Source organism: Aquarana catesbeiana, linkage group LG03 (genome assembly GCF_042186555.1).
Source record: "Aquarana catesbeiana isolate 2022-GZ linkage group LG03, ASM4218655v1, whole genome shotgun sequence".
Classification (NCBI taxonomy): Eukaryota; Metazoa; Chordata; class Amphibia; order Anura; family Ranidae; genus Aquarana; species Aquarana catesbeiana.
Genome location: NC_133326.1, coordinates 171107776 through 171130150, shown reverse-complemented (window position 1 = coordinate 171130150; position 22375 = coordinate 171107776). Strand labels below are relative to the sequence as shown.

The 22375-nt window shown below is 42.9% G+C and overlaps 2 protein-coding genes across 2 annotated transcripts in view; one reads left to right on the top strand and one right to left on the bottom strand.

Moving 5' to 3' along the window:
- The window catches only part of HSPA14 (heat shock protein family A (Hsp70) member 14), a 50018-nt gene extending 34857 nt beyond the window's left edge, over positions 1-15161 (bottom strand). Inside the window, 6 exon segments of the mRNA XM_073619525.1 lie at positions 1020-1110; positions 1210-1315; positions 6683-6731; positions 8762-8844; positions 8938-9018; positions 14944-15161. Coding sequence (XP_073475626.1) covers positions 1020-1110; positions 1210-1315; positions 6683-6731; positions 8762-8844; positions 8938-9018; positions 14944-15000 — 467 coding nt within the window. The 5' untranslated portion in view covers positions 15001-15161.
- Positions 15162-15169: 8 nt separating this feature from the next.
- Positions 15170-22375, top strand: part of CDNF (cerebral dopamine neurotrophic factor) — a 68616-nt gene continuing 61410 nt past the window's right edge. The window contains exon 1 of the mRNA XM_073619526.1: positions 15170-15305. Within this exon, the coding sequence (XP_073475627.1) occupies positions 15218-15305 (88 nt within the window). The 5' untranslated portion in view covers positions 15170-15217. The remainder of the gene's footprint in view (positions 15306-22375) is intronic.

Genomic DNA, 22375 nt, shown 5'->3' with positions numbered 1-22375 from the left:
GGTAAAAACAAAAAAAAGCGCTCTCTTTGAGATTTGTTTTTATTTTCTAAGCAGATGAATGTAATGTCGCATACGCATGAACAGTAGAATAATAATAGGAGTCGAGGTATGACATTAAAATTTGCTGGCAGAGCCAGCACAGAGCGAGCATGAAAAGGGCTGACGGGGAAGGAAAACTAGAATGGACTTGTTTAGGTACACCGTTTAACACATTATGGCCTTTTTTTTATTGGGGGGGGGGGGGGTCTTAAAAGCTCCCATTACAGTCACTAGGAATTGTGCATCCAGCTTGAGCCCACCCCTCCCAAGTTCTTTATGGAGAATTGGGAGGTAGGAAGGGGTAGGCAAAACTCTTATAATTTGACTTCAACCATCTACTGTAGCTCTCTGGATCTACTGATTGTTCTGACGAAGTTTTATTGAAGATAATGTTCACTTAGAAACGTGAAAACTCAGACGTTCTTCTTCAGTCCTCCAGGTTTAGTTTTAAAGGGATTGTAAAGGTTCATTTTTTTTGTTTTAAAATAACAAACCTGTTATACTCACCTCTGTGCAAGGTTTTTGCACAGAGCGGCCCCGGACCTCTTTCTCTGGGGTCCCCCTGCCAGCACTCCTGGCCCCTCCTCCGCATCGTGTGCCCCCCCACAGAGCTGCATTCCATGGGGGCACCCGTGCAGCCACACTCCTGAGTTCTGCTGCTGCGTCCATTGACACAGACAGCAGGACTCGGCCCCGCCACCCGGGTCACTGCATTTGATTGACAGCAGCGGAAGCCAATGGCTTCTGCTGCTATCAATCTTTCCAATGATGATCCAAGACAGCGGCTGGAGCTGCTTGGCTTGCTCTTGTCGCTGGAAAGATCAGGTTCCAGTAAGTAAAAGAGGGGCTCTGTGGGGGGCAGCTGCACCACAAAAGGTTTTTCACCTTAATGCATAGAATGCATTAAGGTGAAAAACCTCAAGACTTTACAACTCCTTTAAGCACAAACACAATTTACTGTATCTTGGTTCTGTACTTACCCAAGAGACTTTTTCTGATTTGCGCCAAAATCAAAAGGAACAGTGATAACCACATCATTGACATCTGATCCCAAAGCTGATTGGGCGGTCTCTAAGGAGACACAAAAAAAATAAAAAATAAAGATCAAGCCAGTGTTGTACAAAAGTAGAACAAAACGGAGCATTGAGTACTATGTCTGAATTACGGTACCTTTCATTTTACTAAAGACAAGTTTAGCAGCATCTTCAGGGCTTACGAATTTCACAGTTTCGCCTGTATCAATTTCATACCTTGGTTTTCCTGCTTTATCAACTATCTGGAAGCACATCAAATGCATATTAAAATTTAAATAACACTGCATCATTCCCATTAAACAAACAATGAAAATTGCTGGAGTTTGGAATCACTATTATAGCTTTGTTTTTCACAAATACTATAATTCTAATTAAGAAGGGACAACATCCATGATTGTATAAAAAGGATTGAGGGAGTTAAAACGCTCTCAAGAAAAAAAAAAAAAAAAAGAAGACTTTGTGGGCACAACATGAGGCAGAATGAATATAAAAATATACGTCCATTACAAAAAAAGGAAATAGACACAGAAATGTAACAAACACCAACACCCTCAACAGGACAAGGTCAACAGATACCCAAATAACCAGACAAGGAGGCATGGATCCTTTCAAAGAGTCGAAGAACAGTTCATTATGTAAAAAGAAAGTATATAATATCGAAAAATGGGGCCCATGAACGCCTCCAAGCTCGTTAGTCAACGTGTTTCGCATCAAATTGCTTCCTCAGGACGAAAATGGGTAGGTGCTGATAAAAGAATTAAAATATATAACAAGAAAACATAAATGAATATCAATAGTTAGAATTGAATGTGTAACATATGTATATACATCTTGGAAGAACGCCTAGCATAAACACCACAGATTGGACAACATAACAAACACCATGTATGTAGATAACATCTATGGTAAGCATTATGAAGCTACAATATATATATGTGACGTTATATTACATAATGTTCATGAGGATCCCTTTTTTCCGCCTCTCCTCATCGATGAATAATGGTTTTACTCATAAGGGGGTATTTTTTCCATCTATCTTTAGATACTCAGATCTGAACTGATGTGTTCATGTCATTTACTCCCCAGTCTCTACCTTGAGTTCCAATTTATTCACACTACTCTATCTTGACTAGGTAAGATGATACACTATAAACCAAAATAATTTACCCATAAGCTACATGTTAAGAAATAGCTCTATACAATTATACTCACTTTATTTATAGAAATCATATCCTTGTCCCAGTCACCATACAGGGATGATTTCCGCCAGTCTGGGGGCCCTATATGGGCTTGCAAATGCTGATAGTCTTTGGATTTTTAGCCTGTTGAAAGAATGTTTTAGCTCTCCCTTTGTCTGTCTTGTGTAGTGTCGCCCAGTACCTGACGTTCAGGGTCAATCAGGCAAGCTTTTATGGTGTTTATGCTAGGAGTTCTTCCAAGATATATATACATAAATCTATGTAATACATATGTTACACATTCAAGTCTAACAATATTGATATTCATTTGTTTTCTTGTTATATATTTTCATTCTTTTATCAGCACCTACCCATTTTTGTCCTTTAGGCTTCATGTACATGGGACAATTTTACAACCTCAACTGAACGATTTAATTTGACAGATAGTAACCCACGTTTAAACCGTCCGTTTTGCACGCGTTTATATGCCGCGTTTGTGTTTAGAAGTGTTTCTAAAAAAAAAAAAAAAAAAAGAAGAAAAAAAGAAAATATAAAAACACTTTTTTTTTTTTTTTAAATGGTCAAAAACTAAAAACGCCTATAAATGAAATGCGGGTTACCGCGCTTAGACGCGTTTGGTGTCATTTTTTTGCTGTCAAAAAAAAAAAAAAAGCCTATAAAAACGCACCTGCCTAAAAACGACAGTAAGCAAACCTGTGTACATGTACACATAAGATAACATTGAATGAGTTCAGGGGCAGTTGAAAAAAGTGTTCAACTGCCTCTGAACGTCCGTTTAGCAGCAGCAGTGTACATGGGGCCTTAGAAAGCAATTTGATGTGAAGCGTGTTGACTAACGAGCTTGACATTTTTGCAGATTTATTAAAAAAGAAAAACTGAAATATCACATGGTCCTAAGTATTCAGACCCTTTGCTGTGACACTCATATATTTAACTCAGGTGCTGTCCATTTCTTCTGATCATCCTTGAGATGGTTCTCCACCTTAATTTGAGTCCAGCTGTGTTTGATTATACAGATTGGACTTGATTAGGAAAGCCGCACACCTGTCTATATAAGACCTTACAGCTCACAGTGCATGTCAGAGCAAATGAGAATCATGAGGTCAAAGGAACTGCCTGAAGAGCTCAGAGACAGAATTGTGGCAAGACACAGATCTGGACAAGGTTACAAAAAATTTTCTGCTGCACTTAAAGTGGTGTTCCACCCTAAAAAAAAAAATCCATGGCTGTGCCTAAAAAAAAAATAAAAAAAAAAACATTTGGAAATTTTTTTTTTTTTATTTACCTCTAAATGCCTGTTGCTAGGGGGTCCCTCGTAGTCTGCCCCTTGCAGTGCCTGGGCTGGTGACATCACTTCCCCCTCGGCACAGGAAGGACTCGGCTCTGCTCCCTCCCTCCTGTCAATCATCTGGGACCCATTACAGGTCCCAGGTGACTGAGCGGCCAATCACGGCGCGCGGCGCCGCTTGCATATGCGCAGTGGGTGCCAGGCTGTGAAGCCACAGCCCGGCGCCCACAGTTGCAATGCCGGCACCACTGAATGGAGGGGGAGATGAACGGGGCTTCGATCCCTGGACCCTGGGACAGGTAAGTGTCCAATTAAAAGTCAGCAGCTGCAGTATTTGTAGCTGCTGACTTTTAATTTTTTTTTTTTCATGGCCCCTCCTCTTTAAGGTTCCTAAGAGCACAGTGGCCTCCATAATCCTTAAATGGAAGACATTTGGGACGACCAGAACCCTTCCTAGAGCTGGCAGTCCTGCCAAACTGAGATATCGGGGGAGAAGAGCCTTGGTGAGAGAGGTAAAGAAGAACCCAAAGATCACTGTGGCTGAGCTCCAGAGATGCAGTTGGGAGATGGGAGAAAGTTGTAGAAAGTCAACCATCACTGCAGCCCTCCACCAGTCGGCGCTTTATGGCAGAGTGGCCCAACGGAAGCCTCTCCTCAGTGCAAGACACATGAAAGCCCGCATGGAGTTTGCTATAAAAACACCTGAAGGACTCCAAGATGGTGAGAAATAAGATTCTCTGGTCTGATGAGACCAAGACAGAACTTTTTGGCCTTAATTCTAAGCAGTATATGTGGATAAAAACAGGCACTGCTCATCACCTGTCCAATACAGTCCCAACAGTGAACCATGGTGGTGGCAGCATCATGCTGTGGGGGTGTTTTTCAGCTGCAGGGACAGGACAACTGGTTGTAATCGAGGGAAAGATGAATGTGGCCAAGTACAGGGATATCCTGGACGAAAACCTTCTCCAGAGTGCTCAGGACCTCAGGCTGGGCCGAAGGTTTACCTTCCAACAAGACAATGACCCTAAGCACACAGCTAAAATAACGAAGGAGTGGCTTCACAACAACTCCGTGACTGTTCTTGAATGGCCCAGCCAGAGCCCTGACTTAAACCTAATTGAGCATCTCTGGAGAGACCTAAAAATGGCTGTCCACCAACGTTTACCATCCAACCTGATAGAACTGGAGAGGATCTGCAAGGAGCAATGGCAGAGGATCCCCAAATCCAGGTGTGAAAAACTTGTTGCATCTTTCCCAAAAAGACTCGTGGCTGTATTAGATCAAAAGGGGGCTTCTACTAAATACTGAGCAAAGTGTCTGAATACTTAGGACCATGTGATATTTCAGTTTTTCTTTTTTAATAAATCTGCAAAAATGTCAACAGTTCTGTGTTTTTCTGTCATTATGGGGTGCTGTGTGTACATTAATGAGGAAAAAAAATGAACTTTAGCAAATGGCTGCAATATAACAGAGTGAAAAATTTAAGGGAGTCTGAATACTTTCCGTCCCCACTGTATTTTTATATTCATTCTGCCTCATGTTGTGCCCACAAAGTCCTTTTTTATTTGAGAGAGTTTCTACTCCCTCAATCCTTTTTACATAATTCCAATTACATAAACATCAGTATACCTCGTAGAAGTAATGCCGCGTACACATGAGCGGATTTCTTGTTGAAAAAAAGATATGACGGCTTTTCCGACGGGATTCCGCTCGAGTTTGCCTTGCATACACACGGTCACGCAAAAGTTTGCTGAAATTATGACTGTCAAGAACCCGGTGACGTACAACACTACGACCAGCCCAGAAAATGAAGTTCAATGCTTCCGAGCATGCGTAGGGATTTTGCACGTCGGAATTGCCACAGACAATCGCATTTTGGGATAGGAACTTTTCCCGACCGAAAAATTGAGAGCATGCTCTCAATCTTTTGCTGGCTGGAATTCCGTCAGAAAAAGACCGATGGACCGATGGAGCATACACGCGGTCGCATTTTCCGACAAAAAACTCTCATCGGTCTTTTGCGGGCCTAAAATTCCGATCGTGTGTATGCAGCATAAGAGTATCACTGAGCCTGAAAAAGCCTGCAGCTAGAGAAGTGTGTGGATACAAGATATACTCATGCTTAATCTCAAACTCAATCTATTCAAAATTGAACCCCTAATATTTTCTCCCCCCCGATCTTCTGTCAAGATCGATGGCACAGCCATCAACCTGTCCCCGCATGCCAAGGTGCTAGATGTTATCCTGAACTCTTGAACTATCTTTGCATCCCCACACGCAATCACTATCCAAAGCTTGCTGCCTTAACCTCCACAACATCTCCAAAATACATCCCTTCCTAACAAATGACACCACAGAGCTCCTAATTCACTCCCTGTCATCCCTCGCCTCGACTACTGCAACTTCATCTTCATTAGCTTATCTTTACATTAACTGAAAGGGGAATAGCCCATCATGAATGCTACCGTCAGACATATCCACCTTACTAACCTTCCAGTGTTTGCTACTCCTCTCTGCCAATCCCTCCACTGGCTTCTGCTCACCCAACGAATTGAATTCAAAATACTAACAACTTCTTACAAAGCCATCCCAGCCCCCAGCTACATCACTAACCTAGTCTCAAATTACCAACCAAAAAATTGTCTGTTTCTCCCAAGACCTCCTGCTCTCCAGTTCCCTTGTCACCTCCAAGACATCGCCCAAGCCTCTCCCATCCTACGGAACTCCCTACGCCAATCTGTCCAACTGTTAGGCGATGCTTGAAACTCCTCCTCTTCAGAGAAGCCTATCCTGCCCCCACCCAACAACTGTACTTTTATTTTCTCCATCAGCTCATCCCCTACAGTTATTACCGTTTGTATCACTTGAGCCCTCTTAGAATGTAAGCTCTAACGAGCAGGGCCCTCCAATTCCTTCTGTATCAAATTGTATTGTAACTGTACTGTCTGCCCTCGTGTTGTAAAGTGCTGCGCAAACTGTTTGCGCAATATAAATCCTGTATTATAACAACAACAACAACATTGAGCATGCGCAAATGCCCCCCTAAAAATGTTTACACAAGACATACAAACAGAACTTGAACTGACCAGAATGGAAAAACAAGAATAATGTTAACTTACTGAACATTTGCTTTCAGAGATGTGCTTTTGAGCCTGTGGGTCTCCAAAGCTAAGATGCAGAAAGAAATAAAACAAGTTAGATGATATAAAAAAGTAGAGAAATTCATAACAACCAATCTTAGTTTATATAAAGCTGAATTGGATTTTTCTGTATTGCATAACTTACATTGCTGCAGCTTGGCACAATGTAAGCATGCAAATTTCATACCCTAGGGGCGGCTGGGGAAGTGGACGATCACTGTAGTATTTAGCACTGCTACAGAGACCACCGCTATCTTCCAAATTCTGTGCCTTCCCCTCTGTACACTGACTATAGGGAGTCGCTCACTCAGCAGCTCCAATAAAGATTGCCATTGTATTTTTTTCAAGGCATACAAGGTGTTGTCTGGCTAATAAAGTGGAGAGGATTGGTGATGGATGTCTCCACCTAGTCTGATTAGAGAACACCTTGTATTCAGTGAACAAAAAACCCCCTGTGGTCAGTGTTCACTGGCAAAATTGCTTAGCACAGGACCCAGAAGACAGTAGCGATCACTGTAATAGTGCCAACTACTACAGACCCTTGGGTATGAAAATATGCATACTTACATTGGTGCAGGCCAGAGTACTGTAAATCATATCTGGACTTCAGCTTTAACTTTCCATTCCATAAATGGCTGAAAGTATCTACAACCAAAAGAAAGCTTTCAGTCAGAGCTGTACAATGCCAGCAGCTATGAAGCCAATGTCTCCAAGTCTGGGCATAAAGGGTTTTTTCCCCGGATAGAAGTCTAACTAGAAAAGAAATGAACAGATTCCTCCATCTACACAAGCGAGGTGAATGGTGGAAACCCCCCCCCTTGGGACATTATGTTTTGACAGCAAAATCCACTGATGTAAGAATATATTGATTGAAAAAGGTTTTCCCAACTTGTCCATTGGACAGAAGTAATTCTAATGATCGATTTCTGTCAAACAGGGAGGGCCACACTTAGATCAAAATTTGGACTGTCCCGGCTGAATTTCGATCGATCCATGCCCATCTTACTAATACTTAAAGTAGAACTTTACTCTCTCAATCAATACAAACTATTTTTAATCCTTATGCTACTAGTAAATGGATAAGAACGTATATTATAGTTACTTGTTTTATACTTTTTTTTTCTTGTACATTACTTCAGTTACAACCTGGTTTCCAGGTAGTAACTGAAGTAGTTTGCCTAAGCAAATGATGTCATACATCCCAGGAGTCTTCAGGAGGCGAGGAGGGGTTTTCTCAGCTAAGCACAACCTCCTTCTTGCATGCCTGAGGATGGCTTCCAGAAAGTAAATGCTACATAAATCACCTCCCATTACTCAGGATAGCCACAAGAAGAAATGCTAGTGGGGGTGTTTTTCAAAGTGATTCCTCAGTAAAATAAAGCATTGAGACACAGATGGACAGGTGCGTTTGCTTTGAATGTTAAAAATGAATTAAATAGTGTTTTTGGTTAGTGATGCTCATATGTGTAGTCCCGCTTTAAAGTGTTTGTTACCTCAACATATCATATTCCTGATATGTGCCTGCTATACAATGTACTTGCAAGAAAAAGTATCCTGTTCTCTTTGTATTGCTTCCTTTGTGTGGAATCCCTTGTGTTCCTGCCAGTCCCTCTGCTTTCCTATTAAAAACTGGCCGCACTAAGCAGGAGAGCACACCGTTGTCAGTTCTCTAGCTGTGCTGGGAACGCCGTGTGCTCTCCTCCAATGATCAGACTTGTCCTGACACGCCCCCTACTGCACAGCCATTCACTGGGAAGATAAGTGTGGTGGTGCTGCTACTTCTCTCTCCCACCCCGAGCCCCCCTTCCCCCGCATTTAGGTTTTTTTTTTTCATTTATACATACTTTCATTTCCATCTTAAACTGAATGGGTTGTTTTACAAGGTGATCGCTTACAATCACTTTAATAAAATTACAGCTGGTACAGAACAGACTGAAGCCTTTTGGCTCAAATAAGAGTCATATTCTTTCAAATGGCAATAGGCTCTTAAACTGCACTGTTCAGCTCCTAAACTCTAAAATTGCACCAGCTCAACTTTGAGAAAAATTTGCAACATACCTCCTCCCCAATATTTGTTTCACTTTCACAATAGTATTTGCTGCATTTCTCACTCTGCTCTGTTTTGCTGCCAAGCCAACAATCTGAAAAGATAAAATGGAGAAAGAACAAGCTAATCTTAGCTGGTTACCAGCTGGACCTGTGCCAAACATTAGGCTAATACAGAACTGCCATACCACTTCATTTTCCGAGAATCCAACAACAGCAGGTGTTACTCTGTCACCGGCATCATTGGCGACCACATCAGCACGACCATCCTGGAAGAAAACAGAAAAACACGGGTCTGTTATGGGAAAAAAAAACTGGTGACCAGAAGTAATGCAAGGGACAGCAGTGTCGGATAATGAAGATTCTCCTAGAGAAAGTTAGCTCTTAATGGGGACTCAGTGCTCAGAGAGAGGTATTAAGACCTAACTCCAGGAAAAGTAAAAGACATCATTTACATTGGGGCTGGGCCCACACTGCGTGGGTTAAATGCTCACTTAAATTATAGGAGACTTGGTAAAGCAGTTTATCTCACCCGATCCTCAACTACCGCAAGTTTTTCTGCCCTGGTAGGCCAGTCCTGGCAGCCTCTTCTCCCCTGAACTCTGGTGGCCTAAGGTCCTTTGATGTCATCAAGGCCAATGAAGGGCCTCACAAAGGATGGGACAACCCCAAGGGACAGTCCACTGCCAGAAAGTAATTGAGTGCCATTAGCCAGAGGATCGGAGGATCAGGTAAGTAAAAGAGCTTTTACTGTTCTCTAGACATAAGCAAATAACCCACTGCAAGGGAGGACTTTTACTTTTCCTGTAGTTGAGCTTTTTCTATTCATTCAGGCTGCATTTTTATGGAATTTGATTTTTAAAGTGACAGCCAGCTGGGGTAGTGGCTTATACTATCTCTGTGAGGGGTAGTTCCAAGTCACTCATAGCTGGAGTCCACACAGGGTTGAGTCCTCTCTCCCTGTTCCCAAGTGATGACACTAGTGCCTAATTTGGAAATTGCACGTTCACATAGCAGGAGACCAAGTCACCTCCTCTTATACCTGGAAGTACCTGATATTTTTTTTCTTCAGCAAATAGAGCAGCAGGAGAGGAGAACAAGTAACCCCAATCTCACCTGAGCAATATGAAGCACGTTTCTCAAAGCAATATCAAGATTCTGATATTAAATTGTGCAGTTGACACCTGAGCATAGTGTAGTGCCTGAAAAAATATTCTTACCTCTTCTCTTCCCATTAACTAGCATTCCATTAGCTAAAACAAAGATGTTTAAAAGGAGTACTAAAGTCTCATTCATTACATTAAAAGTATACAGTTGTGCTCAAAAGTTTGCATACCCATGGAGAATTGGTAATATACATATGTACAATGTACCAGTATGTGTCATGGGTGAGCAGGCAAAACACATTTCTTTTATTTCTTATGGGATTTATATTCTACTGTAGATCATAACAGAATGGCACAATCATAAAACAAAACATAGCGACAAGTAAACAAATGAAATGATCCCTGTTAGAAAGTCTGCATTCCCTTAGTTCTTAATACTGTGTATTGTCCCCTTTAGCATCAATGACAGTGTCTTTTGTAATAGTGGTCTATGAGGCCCCGAATTCTTGCAGGTGGTATAGCTGCCCATTCGTCTTGGCAAAATGCCTCCAGGTCATGCAGTCTTTAGTCGTCTTACATGAATGGCCCCCACACAATATTTTTTTTTTACATTTTGGTTCGGGGTTCCCCTTAATATTCATACCAGACCCAAAGGGCCTGGTAATGGACTGGGGGGATCCCACGCTCTTTTTTTCAATGAGTTTTATCTATATTGCCGAGACCCGACAATTCATTACAGCCGTGATCAGTTTTAAATGACAATTTTTCCTTTAGAAATGTCATTTTGCTGTGGTACTGTTCTAAACATGGGAAAAATGTGTCACTTTACAGGCATACTATAGACACCCCCCAGGCACAATATTTAAAGGAATATTTCATTTTTATTGTTTCACTTTAAGCATTAAAAAAAAAATCACTGCTCCCAAAAAAACGGCCGTTTTTTTTTTTTTTTTTTTATAATTTGCATTGATCCATGTCCCCTGGGGCAGGACCCGGGTCACCAAACACTTTTTATGACAATACCATGCATATAAGCCTTTAAAATTAGCACTTTTGATTTTTCATGTTCGTGCCCCATAGACTTTAACGGTGTTCCAGTGTTCTGCTGAATTTTTTTGCCTGGTCGGTATGTTCTGGTGCGAACTGAACCGGGGGGGTGTTCGGCTCATCCCTAATTATAACACCTGTCAGTCTTTTAATGTTGTCTGTGTCACCATTCAGAAAACTCACCTTATTTTTCCTGTTTACTTTTATCACCGAGAATGAAAGTGAAAGAATATTCCAACTTTTGGATTGTCACCAGAACAGGAATAGTGAGGATATCTTCCAAAAGGAACACTAGTTCTGGTGGCAAACATGAATCACTTGGAGTGATTTCCTCCTACTCCCTGTTGTGGCTATATGACAGGAAGTGAAGGGAAATTTCCCCAATGGGCTACAGATGACAAAAAAAACTGATAGAGGTTATAACCCGCCCTTATTCTATCCAAAATGAAAAAGGTTTTGACTTTATTTTTACTTTAAATATCAACAAAGGGCATTTATCACTTGCTCAAAGTACTATATTAGTATTGTTGTTTTTTTGTTTTTTACAAATCTGTGCATATCCTCAGTCCATCCCTGTGGCTGTAATTGGTTTTTAAAAATATTTCCTGCTTTTTATTGCAGCCAGCAGAAAAAGGGGGTAAAACATCAACTTCCTGCTGATTGCTATAGTGAAAGAACACATCCCTGGACACCCTTTAGGTGTGCATATACCAGGGAGGAAGCTGGCCACTGGATAGACGTTTGCTATACAGTCTCCCCTTTATTTGTTTGATTACATTCTATCAGATCTGCTTCTAGTACAGGAATCAAGCAACTGATCAGCACAGCTCTAGTCTGCACCATTCAGTGGCTAGCAGGGAAAAACATGCTGGTCTAAAGGGATGCTTGGGGTATGTTTTTTCACGCAGGCTCACACCACTTCATTGATTACACGTTCTGCTCTCAATGCATTTGAATGGGTGGAGGTATTAAAAGTGCAGAATGAATTGTAAACACAAAATGTGGAAACAAATCCAGACAGTCACATTGTCTGATTTTTTAAAGAATTTATTTGCAAATTATGGTGGAAAATTAAGTATTTGGTCACCTACAAACAAGCAAGATTTCTGGCTCTCACAGACCTGTATCTTCTTCTTTAAGAGGCTCTTCTGTCCTCCACTCATTACCTGTATTAATGGCACCTGTTTGAACTTGTTATCAGTATAAAAGACACCTGTCCACAACCTCAAACAGTCACACTCCAAACTCCACTATGGTGAAGACCAAAGAGCTGTCGAAGGACACCAGAAACAAAATTGTAGACCTGCACCAGGCTGGGAAGACTGAATCTGCAATAGGCAAGCAGCTTGGTGTGAAGAAATCAACTGTGGGAGCAATAATTAGAAAATGGAAGACATACAAGACCACTGATAATCTCCCTCGATCTGGGGCTCCATGCAAGATCTCACCCCGTGGGGTCAAAATGATCACAAGAACGGCGAGCAAAAATCCCAGAACCACACGGGGGACCTAGTGAATGACCTGCAAAGAGCTGGGACCAATGTAACAAAGGCTACCATCAGTAACACACTACACCGCCAGGGACTCAGATCCTGCAGTGCCAGACGTGTCCCCCTGCTTAAGCCAGTACATGTCCGGGCCTGTCTGAGGTTTGCTAGAGAGGATTTGGATGATCCAGAAGAGGACTGGGAGAATGTCATATGGTCAGATGAAACCAAAGTAGAACTGTTTGGTAGAAACAACTTGTAGTGTTTGGAGGAGATAGAATGCTGAGTTGCAACCAAAGAACACCATACCTACTGTGAAGCATGGGGGTGGCAACATCATGCTTTGGGGCTGTTTCTCTGCAAAGGGAACAGGACGACTGATCCGTGTACATGAAAGAATGAATGGGGCCATGTATCGTGAGATTTTGAGTGCAAACCTCCTCCCATCAGCAAGGGCATTGAAGATGAAACGTGGCTGGGTCTTTCAGCATGACAATGATCCCAAACACACCGCCTGGGCAACGAAGGAGTGGCTTCGAAAAAAGCATTTCAAGGTCCTGGAGTGGCCTAGCCAGTCTCCAGATCTCAACCCCATAGAAAACCTTTGGAGGGAGTTGAAAGTCCATGTTGCCCAGCGACAGCCCCAAAACATCACTGCTCTAGAGGAGATCTGCATGGAGGAATGGGCCAACATACCAGCAACAGTGACAACCTTGTGAAGACTTACAGAAAACGTTTGACCTCTGTCATTGCCAACAAAGGATATATAACAAAGTATTGAGATGAACTTTTGATATTGACCAAATACTTATTTTCCACCATAATTTGCAAATAAATTCTTTCAAAAATCAGACAATGTGGTTGTCTGGATTTGTTTCCACATTTTGTCTCTCATAGTTAAGGTATACCTATGATGACAATTACAGACCTCTCATCTATTTAAGTGGGAGAACTTGCACAATTGGTGGCTGACTAAATACTTTTTTGCCTCACTGTAGATGTAGGTGGGGATCTCTGGAATAATGCTGAAGTATTTATGGGAATTCCATGTACACAGAATTCTAACCACTTCCTTACCACGTCACAGCTGAAAGACAGCTACAGCGTGGCTCTGTTGTTCAGAGAGGGCATCCAAGGACGTCTTCCCGGCAACCACACCTCTTTTGCACACTCTGTGATCGCTGTGTCATCACAGGTCATGGTGAAGACCAATCACAGCAGCCCTTTACCATGTGATCAGCTGTGCCCAAATCACAGCTGATCACAGTGCAAACAGAATTTCTGGTAACCGATTATCATTGCAGCCTCATCAGCGCCCATCAGTGAAGGAGAAAACTTACTAATTTGGGCACCCGCGATCGCTCCACACAGAGACAGACTGCAGATCTATCAATGTAAACAAACAGATCTCCGTGCTGTCAGGGGTGAGGAGAGCGATTGGTTGTTCATACTATGTACAAACAAGGATCGGTCTCCTCACCCAGGCAGTCCCACCCCCTCACAGTTAAAATCACTCCCTAGGTAACATAGTTAACTCCTTCCCTGCCAGTGACATTTATACAGTAATAAGTGCATTCTTATAGCACTGATCGCTGTATATATGCCAATGGTCCCAAAAAAGCGTCCAGTCTGCCATAATGTTGCAGTCCTGAAAAAAAAAAAAAAAAAAAAAAAATTGCTGATCGCTGTCTTTACTAGTAAAAAAATATATAATAATAATAATAAAAATGCCATAAATCTTTCCCAGATTTTTTAGATATTAACCTTTGTGCAAACCAATCAATATACGCTTATTGCGATTTTTATTACCAAAAATACGTAGAAGAATAAACATCGGCCTAAACTGAGGAAGAAAATTTGCTTTTTTAAAAAAAATATGGGGATATTTATCATAGCAAAAAACTTTTTTTTTTGTTTATAGCGCAAAAAATAAAACCCACAGAGGTGATCAAATACCACCAAATGAAAGCTCTATTTGTGGGGGAGAAAAAAGGCAGTCAATTTGGTTTGGGTACAACGTTGCACGACCGCGCAATTGTCAGTTAGCGACGCAGTGCCGTATCGCAAAAAATGGCCTGGTCATTGAGCAGCCAAATCTCCCGGGGCTGAAGTGTTTAGTCAGAGGTGATTAAATACCACTAAAAGAACGCTTTATTTGTCTCAAAAAAAAAAAAAGATGCTAAAAATGATATATGGGTGCAGTGTTGCACGACCGCGGAATTGTTATTCAAAGTGCGACAGCGCTGAAAATTAACCCCAGCAGGAAGGGGTATAAGTGTCTAGTATTGAAGAGGTTAAAAAACAGAATGAGACAATGGTCATGTGAAGATGTCATTTGTATTACACTGTACGCCTGAAATGGAACAGCACTCACATGTATATGAGGCAGCAATGGGTGAGACTATAGACTCTATTCATGTACACACTATCCCTGCTCATGGCAGGACTATACACTGTGTATGGGTGCCTCATCACAATGAACACCGGCCCCTATGTACTCCAAACCACGTGCCAGCACTGACCAATCCCCACCCGTTCTTCGAACCCCTTTTACCTTATACACGGCCACACACGCACACGTGCACCCCAAGTGCACACCGATCGCCGCCATACCGGTGTTTGGTACAGAGAATCCTCATGCGGCCAATGCGGTGGCAGTATGGTGAGAGCCTCCAGCCAATGAGAGCGCAGAAGCGGTATCACATCGCTCGCTCTGGCTCCCCTATTCACCCAATCATAAACCTGTCGAGGCTGGCTGAGCGGAGGGGGCGGTCCCTGAGCCTGTCCATTGAATATGACATCAGGATAGGGGGCGGGTAGATAGGAGGATGACTATGAGGGATGTGGTGGGCTGGTTTGTGGTCGGTGTGGTGTGTGTCTTCCCGGTGACATGGACCTCTCCGGCAGAGTGTGAAGGTGAGGGGGCTCTGCCTGCATGGAGTGCGGTGCTTCCCGTGTGTGTATACAGCATGTCTCCACACTACAGCTGGAATGAGGGCTGCCCTGGGCAGTCCTATGTAATCCACACAGCTAAGGGAGCCGTGCTCCATGGTACTGCTCTGGTCTTCTCTGCTTACACCACCCTTGTACAGTGTCCCCCTCCCCCACCTCTATTATTGGCCAGCTGACCTTTCACTAGTGTTGGGCGAATGCTTCGGCCCAAGCATAAGTTCGGTCCGGACATTGGCTGTTCACCCCATGGACACCTGAATTTGTAGGGCGTATGACGTGTGTTAGCCCCGCCGAACGCTCTGCAATGCACAGTGCAATTTTTTTTTTTTTTATAATCACCTTTTCTTAAGAAAAAAATCCAACATACAGCATAGAAATACAGATTACACACTATATCTATATAAATCTTTTCATTAACATACAACACACTAACCCCCCCACCCTGAGAAAACACTCTGGTTCCTTGATCATGTCCTCTTCAAAAGAGAGAGAGAAAGAGAAAAAAAAAAGGAAAATACCCACTTAACTACCCATAACCAAAACATTATTCAAGGTATAATTAAGAAGGGGGCTTTACAGCACCCTATTACTTATGTCAAACAACCAATACTATGTTCTTGTACCCCTAGGGCCAGAATTTCAGCCAGGAGCTTAGTGTCCTTCGCAAACAATCCTTTTCCTCTCTCCGACCATCACCTTATTCGTTTCTCTCTCCCCCTGTCTTCCACCACCTTTCCCTCCAATCGCCTAACCATCACCCGTAGAAACTTTCGCAACTCCTCTCTCCTCTGCTACTGACCACCTCTATGACAAACTCTCTCCCCTGTCCTGCCCCAACCAAACCACGTCCATCTACAATAAATCCCTGTCCTCCACCCTGGACAAGCTCGCTCCTCTCACTACACGCAGAATCAGACCTCAACCCTGGCAAACAGATGACACTAAAATTTTCAAAAAACGTAGTCGCGCTCTTGAGAGTCTGTGGCACAAGACTACGTCTCTCAAAGACTTCAACCAATATATATCTGCCCTCCAAAAATACTATTCTTCCCTCCACACTGCCAAGCAAACCTATTTTACAACTCTCATTAACACCTTCTCATCCAGTCCCCGTAAACTCTTCTCTACCTTCAACTCTCTACTTCATCCTCCACTCACTGCCCAGGAGATCGCTAATCACTTCAAAAACAAGATTGATACAATCCGTGATGAAATCTCCACTCTACAGGTATCTCCCCCAGTTAAGACCCCATGTCAACAGGTACAACTGATACTCCCCTCATTCAAATCTGCTACTACAGACAAAGTTGCTAAACTCCTTTCTATCGCCTACCTAACCACCTGTCCACTGGACCCTATTCCCTCTCAAATGCTACGGTCGCCCTCTGACCCCATCCTACACTCTCTAACCCACATCTTCAATCTCTCCCTCACCTCTGGCATTTTCCCCAATGCTCTAAAACACACACTGGTCACCCCCATACTTAAAAAGCCATCCTTGGACCCTTCCAATCTTAACAACCTACGCCCTATCTCCTTGCTCCCCTTTTCCTCTAAACTCCTTGAACGCCTGGTTTACAACCAACTGAGTGACCACCTCATTAAGAACAACCTTCTTTATCCCCTTCAGTCTGGATTTCGCCCCCAACACTCCACAGAAACTGCTCTTTTAAAACTCACAAATGACCTACTAACTGCAAAAACCAACGGACACTATTCTGTACTCCTACTTCTGGACCTTTCAGCTGCCTTTGACACAGTTGACCACCCCCTCCTCAAAAAAAAAAAACTTTACTCCCTCGGTCTCCGTGACTGTGCTCTTCAGTGGCTCTCATCCTACCTATCCCAACGCACCTTCAGTGTCATTTACAATTCTACTTCCTCCACTCCTCTTCCCTTCTCCATCGGGGTCCCCCAAGGTTCTGTTCTTGGACCTCTTTTATTTTCAGTCTACACCTCTTCCCTGGGTCAGCTGATAGCCTCTCATGGCTTTCAATATCATTTCTACCCTGATGACACACAAATCTATCTCTCCACCCCTCAACTCACTCCATCAGTCTCCTCACGCATCACTAACTTACTAACCGACATATCTGTATGGATGTCACACCACTTCCTCAAACTCAACTTGTCCAAAATCGAGCTTATAATATTTCCTCCCCCCACGTGCCTCTTCCCCGGACTTATCTGTCAAGAGCAATGGCAAAACCATCCACCCATTCCCACTTGTCAGGGTTCCTGGATCCTGGATTCTGAACTCTCCTTTCAGTCCCACATCCAATCACTTTCCAAAGTTTGCCGCCTCAACCTCCGCAACATCTCTAAACTACGTCCCTTTCTAACCAATGAAACCACAAAGCTTCTGATTGACTCCCTGGTTATCTCTTGCCTCGACTACTGCAACTCCCTCTTCATTGGCTTACCTTTAAATAGACTATCCCCCCTTCAGTTCATCATGAATGATGCTTCCAGACTCATCCACCTTACAAACCGCTCAGTGTCTGCTACCCCTCTCTGCCAATCCCTCCATTGGCTGCCACTCGCCCAACGAATTAAATTCAAAATACTAACAATAAGTTACAAAGCCATCCACAACTCTGCCCCCAGCTACATAACTAGCCTAGTCTCAAAATACCAACGTAATCACCATCTCCGTTCCTCCCAGGACCTCCTGTTCTCTAGCTCCCTCATCACCTCCTCCCATATCCGCCTCCAGGACTTCTCCCGAGCCTCGCCCATCCTCTGGAATTCCCTACCCCAATCTGTCAGACTGTCTCTAAATGTATCCGCTTTTAGGTGATCCCTGAAAACTTTCCACTTCAGAGAAGCCTATCCTGCCGCCATCTAACAACTGCACTATTTTCTCCATTAGCTCATCCCCCACAGCTATTACCCTTTTGTATAACTTGACCCTCCTTCCTAGATTGTAAGCTCTAACGAGCAGGGCTCTCTGATTCCTCCTGTATTGAATTGTACTGTCTGCCCTAATGTTGTAAAGTGCTGCCTAAACTGTCGGCGCTATATAAATCCTGTATAATAATAGTGTCAGAGGTAAGGAGGGAGATGGGTCTGTAGCTGGCACAGCACTGCTGGTCTTTCCCTACCTTCGGGAGAACTGTCACATAAGCCAACAGTGCCTCTGGAGGCAATGGGTTAGAGACCGAGATAGAGTTAAGGTATCTGCAAAGAGGAACCAACAGGATTGAGGAAAACTTTATAATATATATTTGTAAAACCATCAGGTCCCAGGCTTTTACCTAATGGCAAAGCCGCAATCTCTCCTCCCAACTCTTCAATGGAGATTGCTTTTTCCATTTCCTCTAAAGCGACAGATGGAATGGCCTGTAGCCCTGAGGCCTCAGGATATTCCCGAATTCTATCCAAACGTCTGCCCCCACAGGAACTGAGTCTATGTAATATAGAGACGCATAAAAGCGCTGAAACTCAGCAGCTATTGCTTGGGAGTCCACTATCTGCTTATCTTGTTGTTGCTTTAGTTGTCTAGCCAATAGTCTCCCACCCTTATTCCCCTGTTCACAGAATCGTGGGCAAAGTATCTATGTTTATTTTGAACTTTTGGATCGAGAAGCTGTTTTAAGTCTGCCCGTAGTTTCTCCAGTCTCTGCATGTCAGGTTTTAATTGGGCCTTATGTTTAATTTCAAGTTTATGTATTTTCTCTAAGCGCACGACCATTTCCTTCTGTCTTTCTTTTTTAATATGCAAACCCATTGAAATGAACTCCCCTCTTATGACCACCTTGTGGGCTTCCCATACCACTTGGTCAGACACCTCCTATGATATATTGGTCTCAAAGTATAGTGCTAGTGTGCGGGACAAGGATTACACATTCTGTTTATCATCCAAAATAGATTAATTCAATCGCCATGTTCTTTCCAGGCTCCCAATCGATGCCGGACATAGCGTTAAACTTATTGGAGCATGGTCTGACATGGTGATTGACTCAATAGTTGATGAATTTACATAATTTAGATAATATTGGTTGATCAGCAACATATCAATCCTTGAATATACATTGTGTATTTTGGAGTAATAACTGAAATCCCTGTCCTGCTCATGCAGCACCCTCCAACTGTCCACCAAATGCAGAGAGCGAAGGTGCTGTTTAACATATCTTAACGCCTTATGAGACACAAAGGTTTTCTCCGAAGAGGTGTCTAGACTAGGGTCCAAGGTAATGTTAAAATCCCCTCCCATAACCAATAGACCTTCCTGAAACTTCCCCAGGATATCCAAAGTTTTAGATAGAAATTTTAATGGTATGGCTATTGGGGGCATATATAGTAGCTAGGGTATAACACTGGCCCTGGATCTTTCCTTTAACAAAAAGAAAGCGTCCCTCAGGATCTACTTGTGTTTCTGTAGGTACTAAGGGACATTGTTTGTGTATAACTTCTCTAGCCCTAGGAATGGGTGAAGGTGCATGAAACCATTGATTATATGGAAAAAGAGGCATACGAGGGGTCGACCCTGCCACGAAGTGCGTCTCTTGCAAAAAAACTTATCTCTGCCTTCATGTGACGCAGTTCGTGCCAATCGAACAAAGCCCTCTCGCATTATACGATACAATCTTCATTCTACCTGCCATTCTCTCATTACTCCCATGAGTCTCTTAATGTACTGCTGTGCCTGATCGGTGTCTGCGCCCAGCCTTCTGAGCTCTCTCGCCTTGGATGCATCGCACAGTGCAATCTAAGCCCTGATTGAGCAATGCTTTGGGCGCAGTAAAAGCTGGTTGTTAAGGAGCTGGGCCAGGAAGCCGGCTGCGGCGTCCTTAACAACCGAAGAGTCATCAGCTGTCCATGGGCTTCCCCGCTGACAGCTGAATTAAAAAGAAAAAAACATTTGTGTTTTAAAAAAAAATGACGTGGGGTCCCCCCCAATCCATACCAGACCCTTATCCGAGCATGCAGCCTGCGGAACCATACAAGGCCACATGCCTTCAGCAGTGACATCACAGACCCAGCATACACCGTCACGTTACCTATATAAGAACTGTCAAATGGCAAGCCAGCCATTTGGCGGGTTACCTTCACGGCGGATAAAGCGATTTTTCTTTTTTCGGGTCAGCGGGCGTCGTGCTAGACGATGGATCTACATCGGGGGGCACAGTTTTTTTATTTTTGATAAATGATTTGTCAAAAGGGGGCCCCCAGATTCCAATAAGTCCCCTGCCCGCAGACCCCAACAACCACAGCCCAGGGTTGTGGAGAAGAGACCCCCCTTTCCTGACCTGGCTGCATGCTCACATAAGTGTCTAGTATGGATTATTATTTTTTTATATTTTGATGTGGGGTTTTCCTTAAAATCCATACCGTCGGGTCTGGTATGGGGGGGGGCCACAAGGTTTTTTTCTTTATTTTTAAATAGCCGGGTGCCGCCAGTTGCAACCGCAAGTCAATTTAAATGTGATTTGTTTTCTTTAGCAATGTCTATTTTGCTGCAGCATGTTTTATGCATGCTACAGATGTGCCACTTTACAGACAGACTAAGGGGACCCCCAGGCACTATATTTAACCACTTCAGCCCCGGAAGATTTGGCTGCTCAATGACCAGGCCATTTTTTGCGATACGGCACTGCGTAACTTTAACTGACAATTGCGTGGCCGTGCGACGTTGTACCCAAACAAAACTGACGTCCTTTTTTTCCCACAAATAGAGATTTCTTTTGGTGGTATTTGATCATCTCTGTGGGTTTTATTTTTTGCGCTATAAACAAAAAAAGTCTTTTTGCTATAAGAAATATCCCTAATTTTTTTTAACAAAAGATATTTTTTTCCTCAGTTTAGGCTGATATGCATTCTTCTACATATTTTTGGTAATAAAAATCGCAATAAGCGTATATTGACTGGTTTGCGCAAAAGTTATAGTGTCTACAAAATAATAATTAATAGGGGAAAGATTTATAGCATTTTTATTTATTTATTTATTTTTTTGCTAGTAATGGCAGCGATCAGCGATTTTTTTTTTTTTTTTATCAGGACTGCAACATTATGGCAGACAGATCGGCACTTTTGACACATTTTTGGGATCATTGGCATTTATACAGCAGGGAAGGGGTTAACAGTAGGGGGCGATCAAGGGGTTAACTGTGTTAACTAGGGAGTGATTCTAACTGTGGGGGGATGGGACTGCCGGGGGGAGGAGACCTATCGTTGTTCATACTTAGTATGAACAACAGATTGTGCTCCTCACCCCTAAAAGCACAGAGATCTGTCTGTTTATATTAACAGGTCTCCGTTCTGTCTCTGTGTGGAGCGATCGTGGGTGCCCGGCGGTCATCACGACAGCCAGGCACGCGCATTGACTCCGGCGCCTGGGTGAGGAGACTTATCGCACTACAACTGTGACGGCTGGTTGAGAAGGGCTTAAAGGAATTTTTAATTTTTGTTGTTTCACTTTAAGCATCAATAAAACCACTGCTCCTTTAATAATGATTGTTTCTAAAAAAAAAATTTGCATTGATACATGTCCCCTAGGACAGTACCCGGGCCCCCATACTCGTTTTATGGCCAATTATTTGCGTATAAGCCTTCAAAATGGGCACTTTTGATTTTTCATATTCGGCTCCTATAGACATCAATGGAGTTTGTGGTTTGGGCAGAACTTTTCCCCTATTCGGGAGTTTTGCGGCAAACCGAACGGGGGTGTTCGGCCCATCTCTACCTTTCACCCACCTACTCCAGCTCTATCCTACTAGTGCTCAGCCTGTGCCCCTTATCTACTTAGGACCAGGCCTTTTTTTGACGCTTGTTTACAAGTAAAAATCAGCATTTTTTTGCTAGAAAATTACTTAGAACCCCCAAACTTTATATATTTTTTTCAGCAGAGACCCTAGAGAGTGAAATGATGGCCGTAAATAAAAAGAAGAGAAACATAATATATACCCCAATTTTAATGTACAATATAAAGATGATATCACACAGAGTAAAGAGGTACCTAACATGTCATGCTTTAAAATTGTGCAAACTCCTGGAATGGCGCCAAACTACGGTACTTAAAAAATACTTTAACA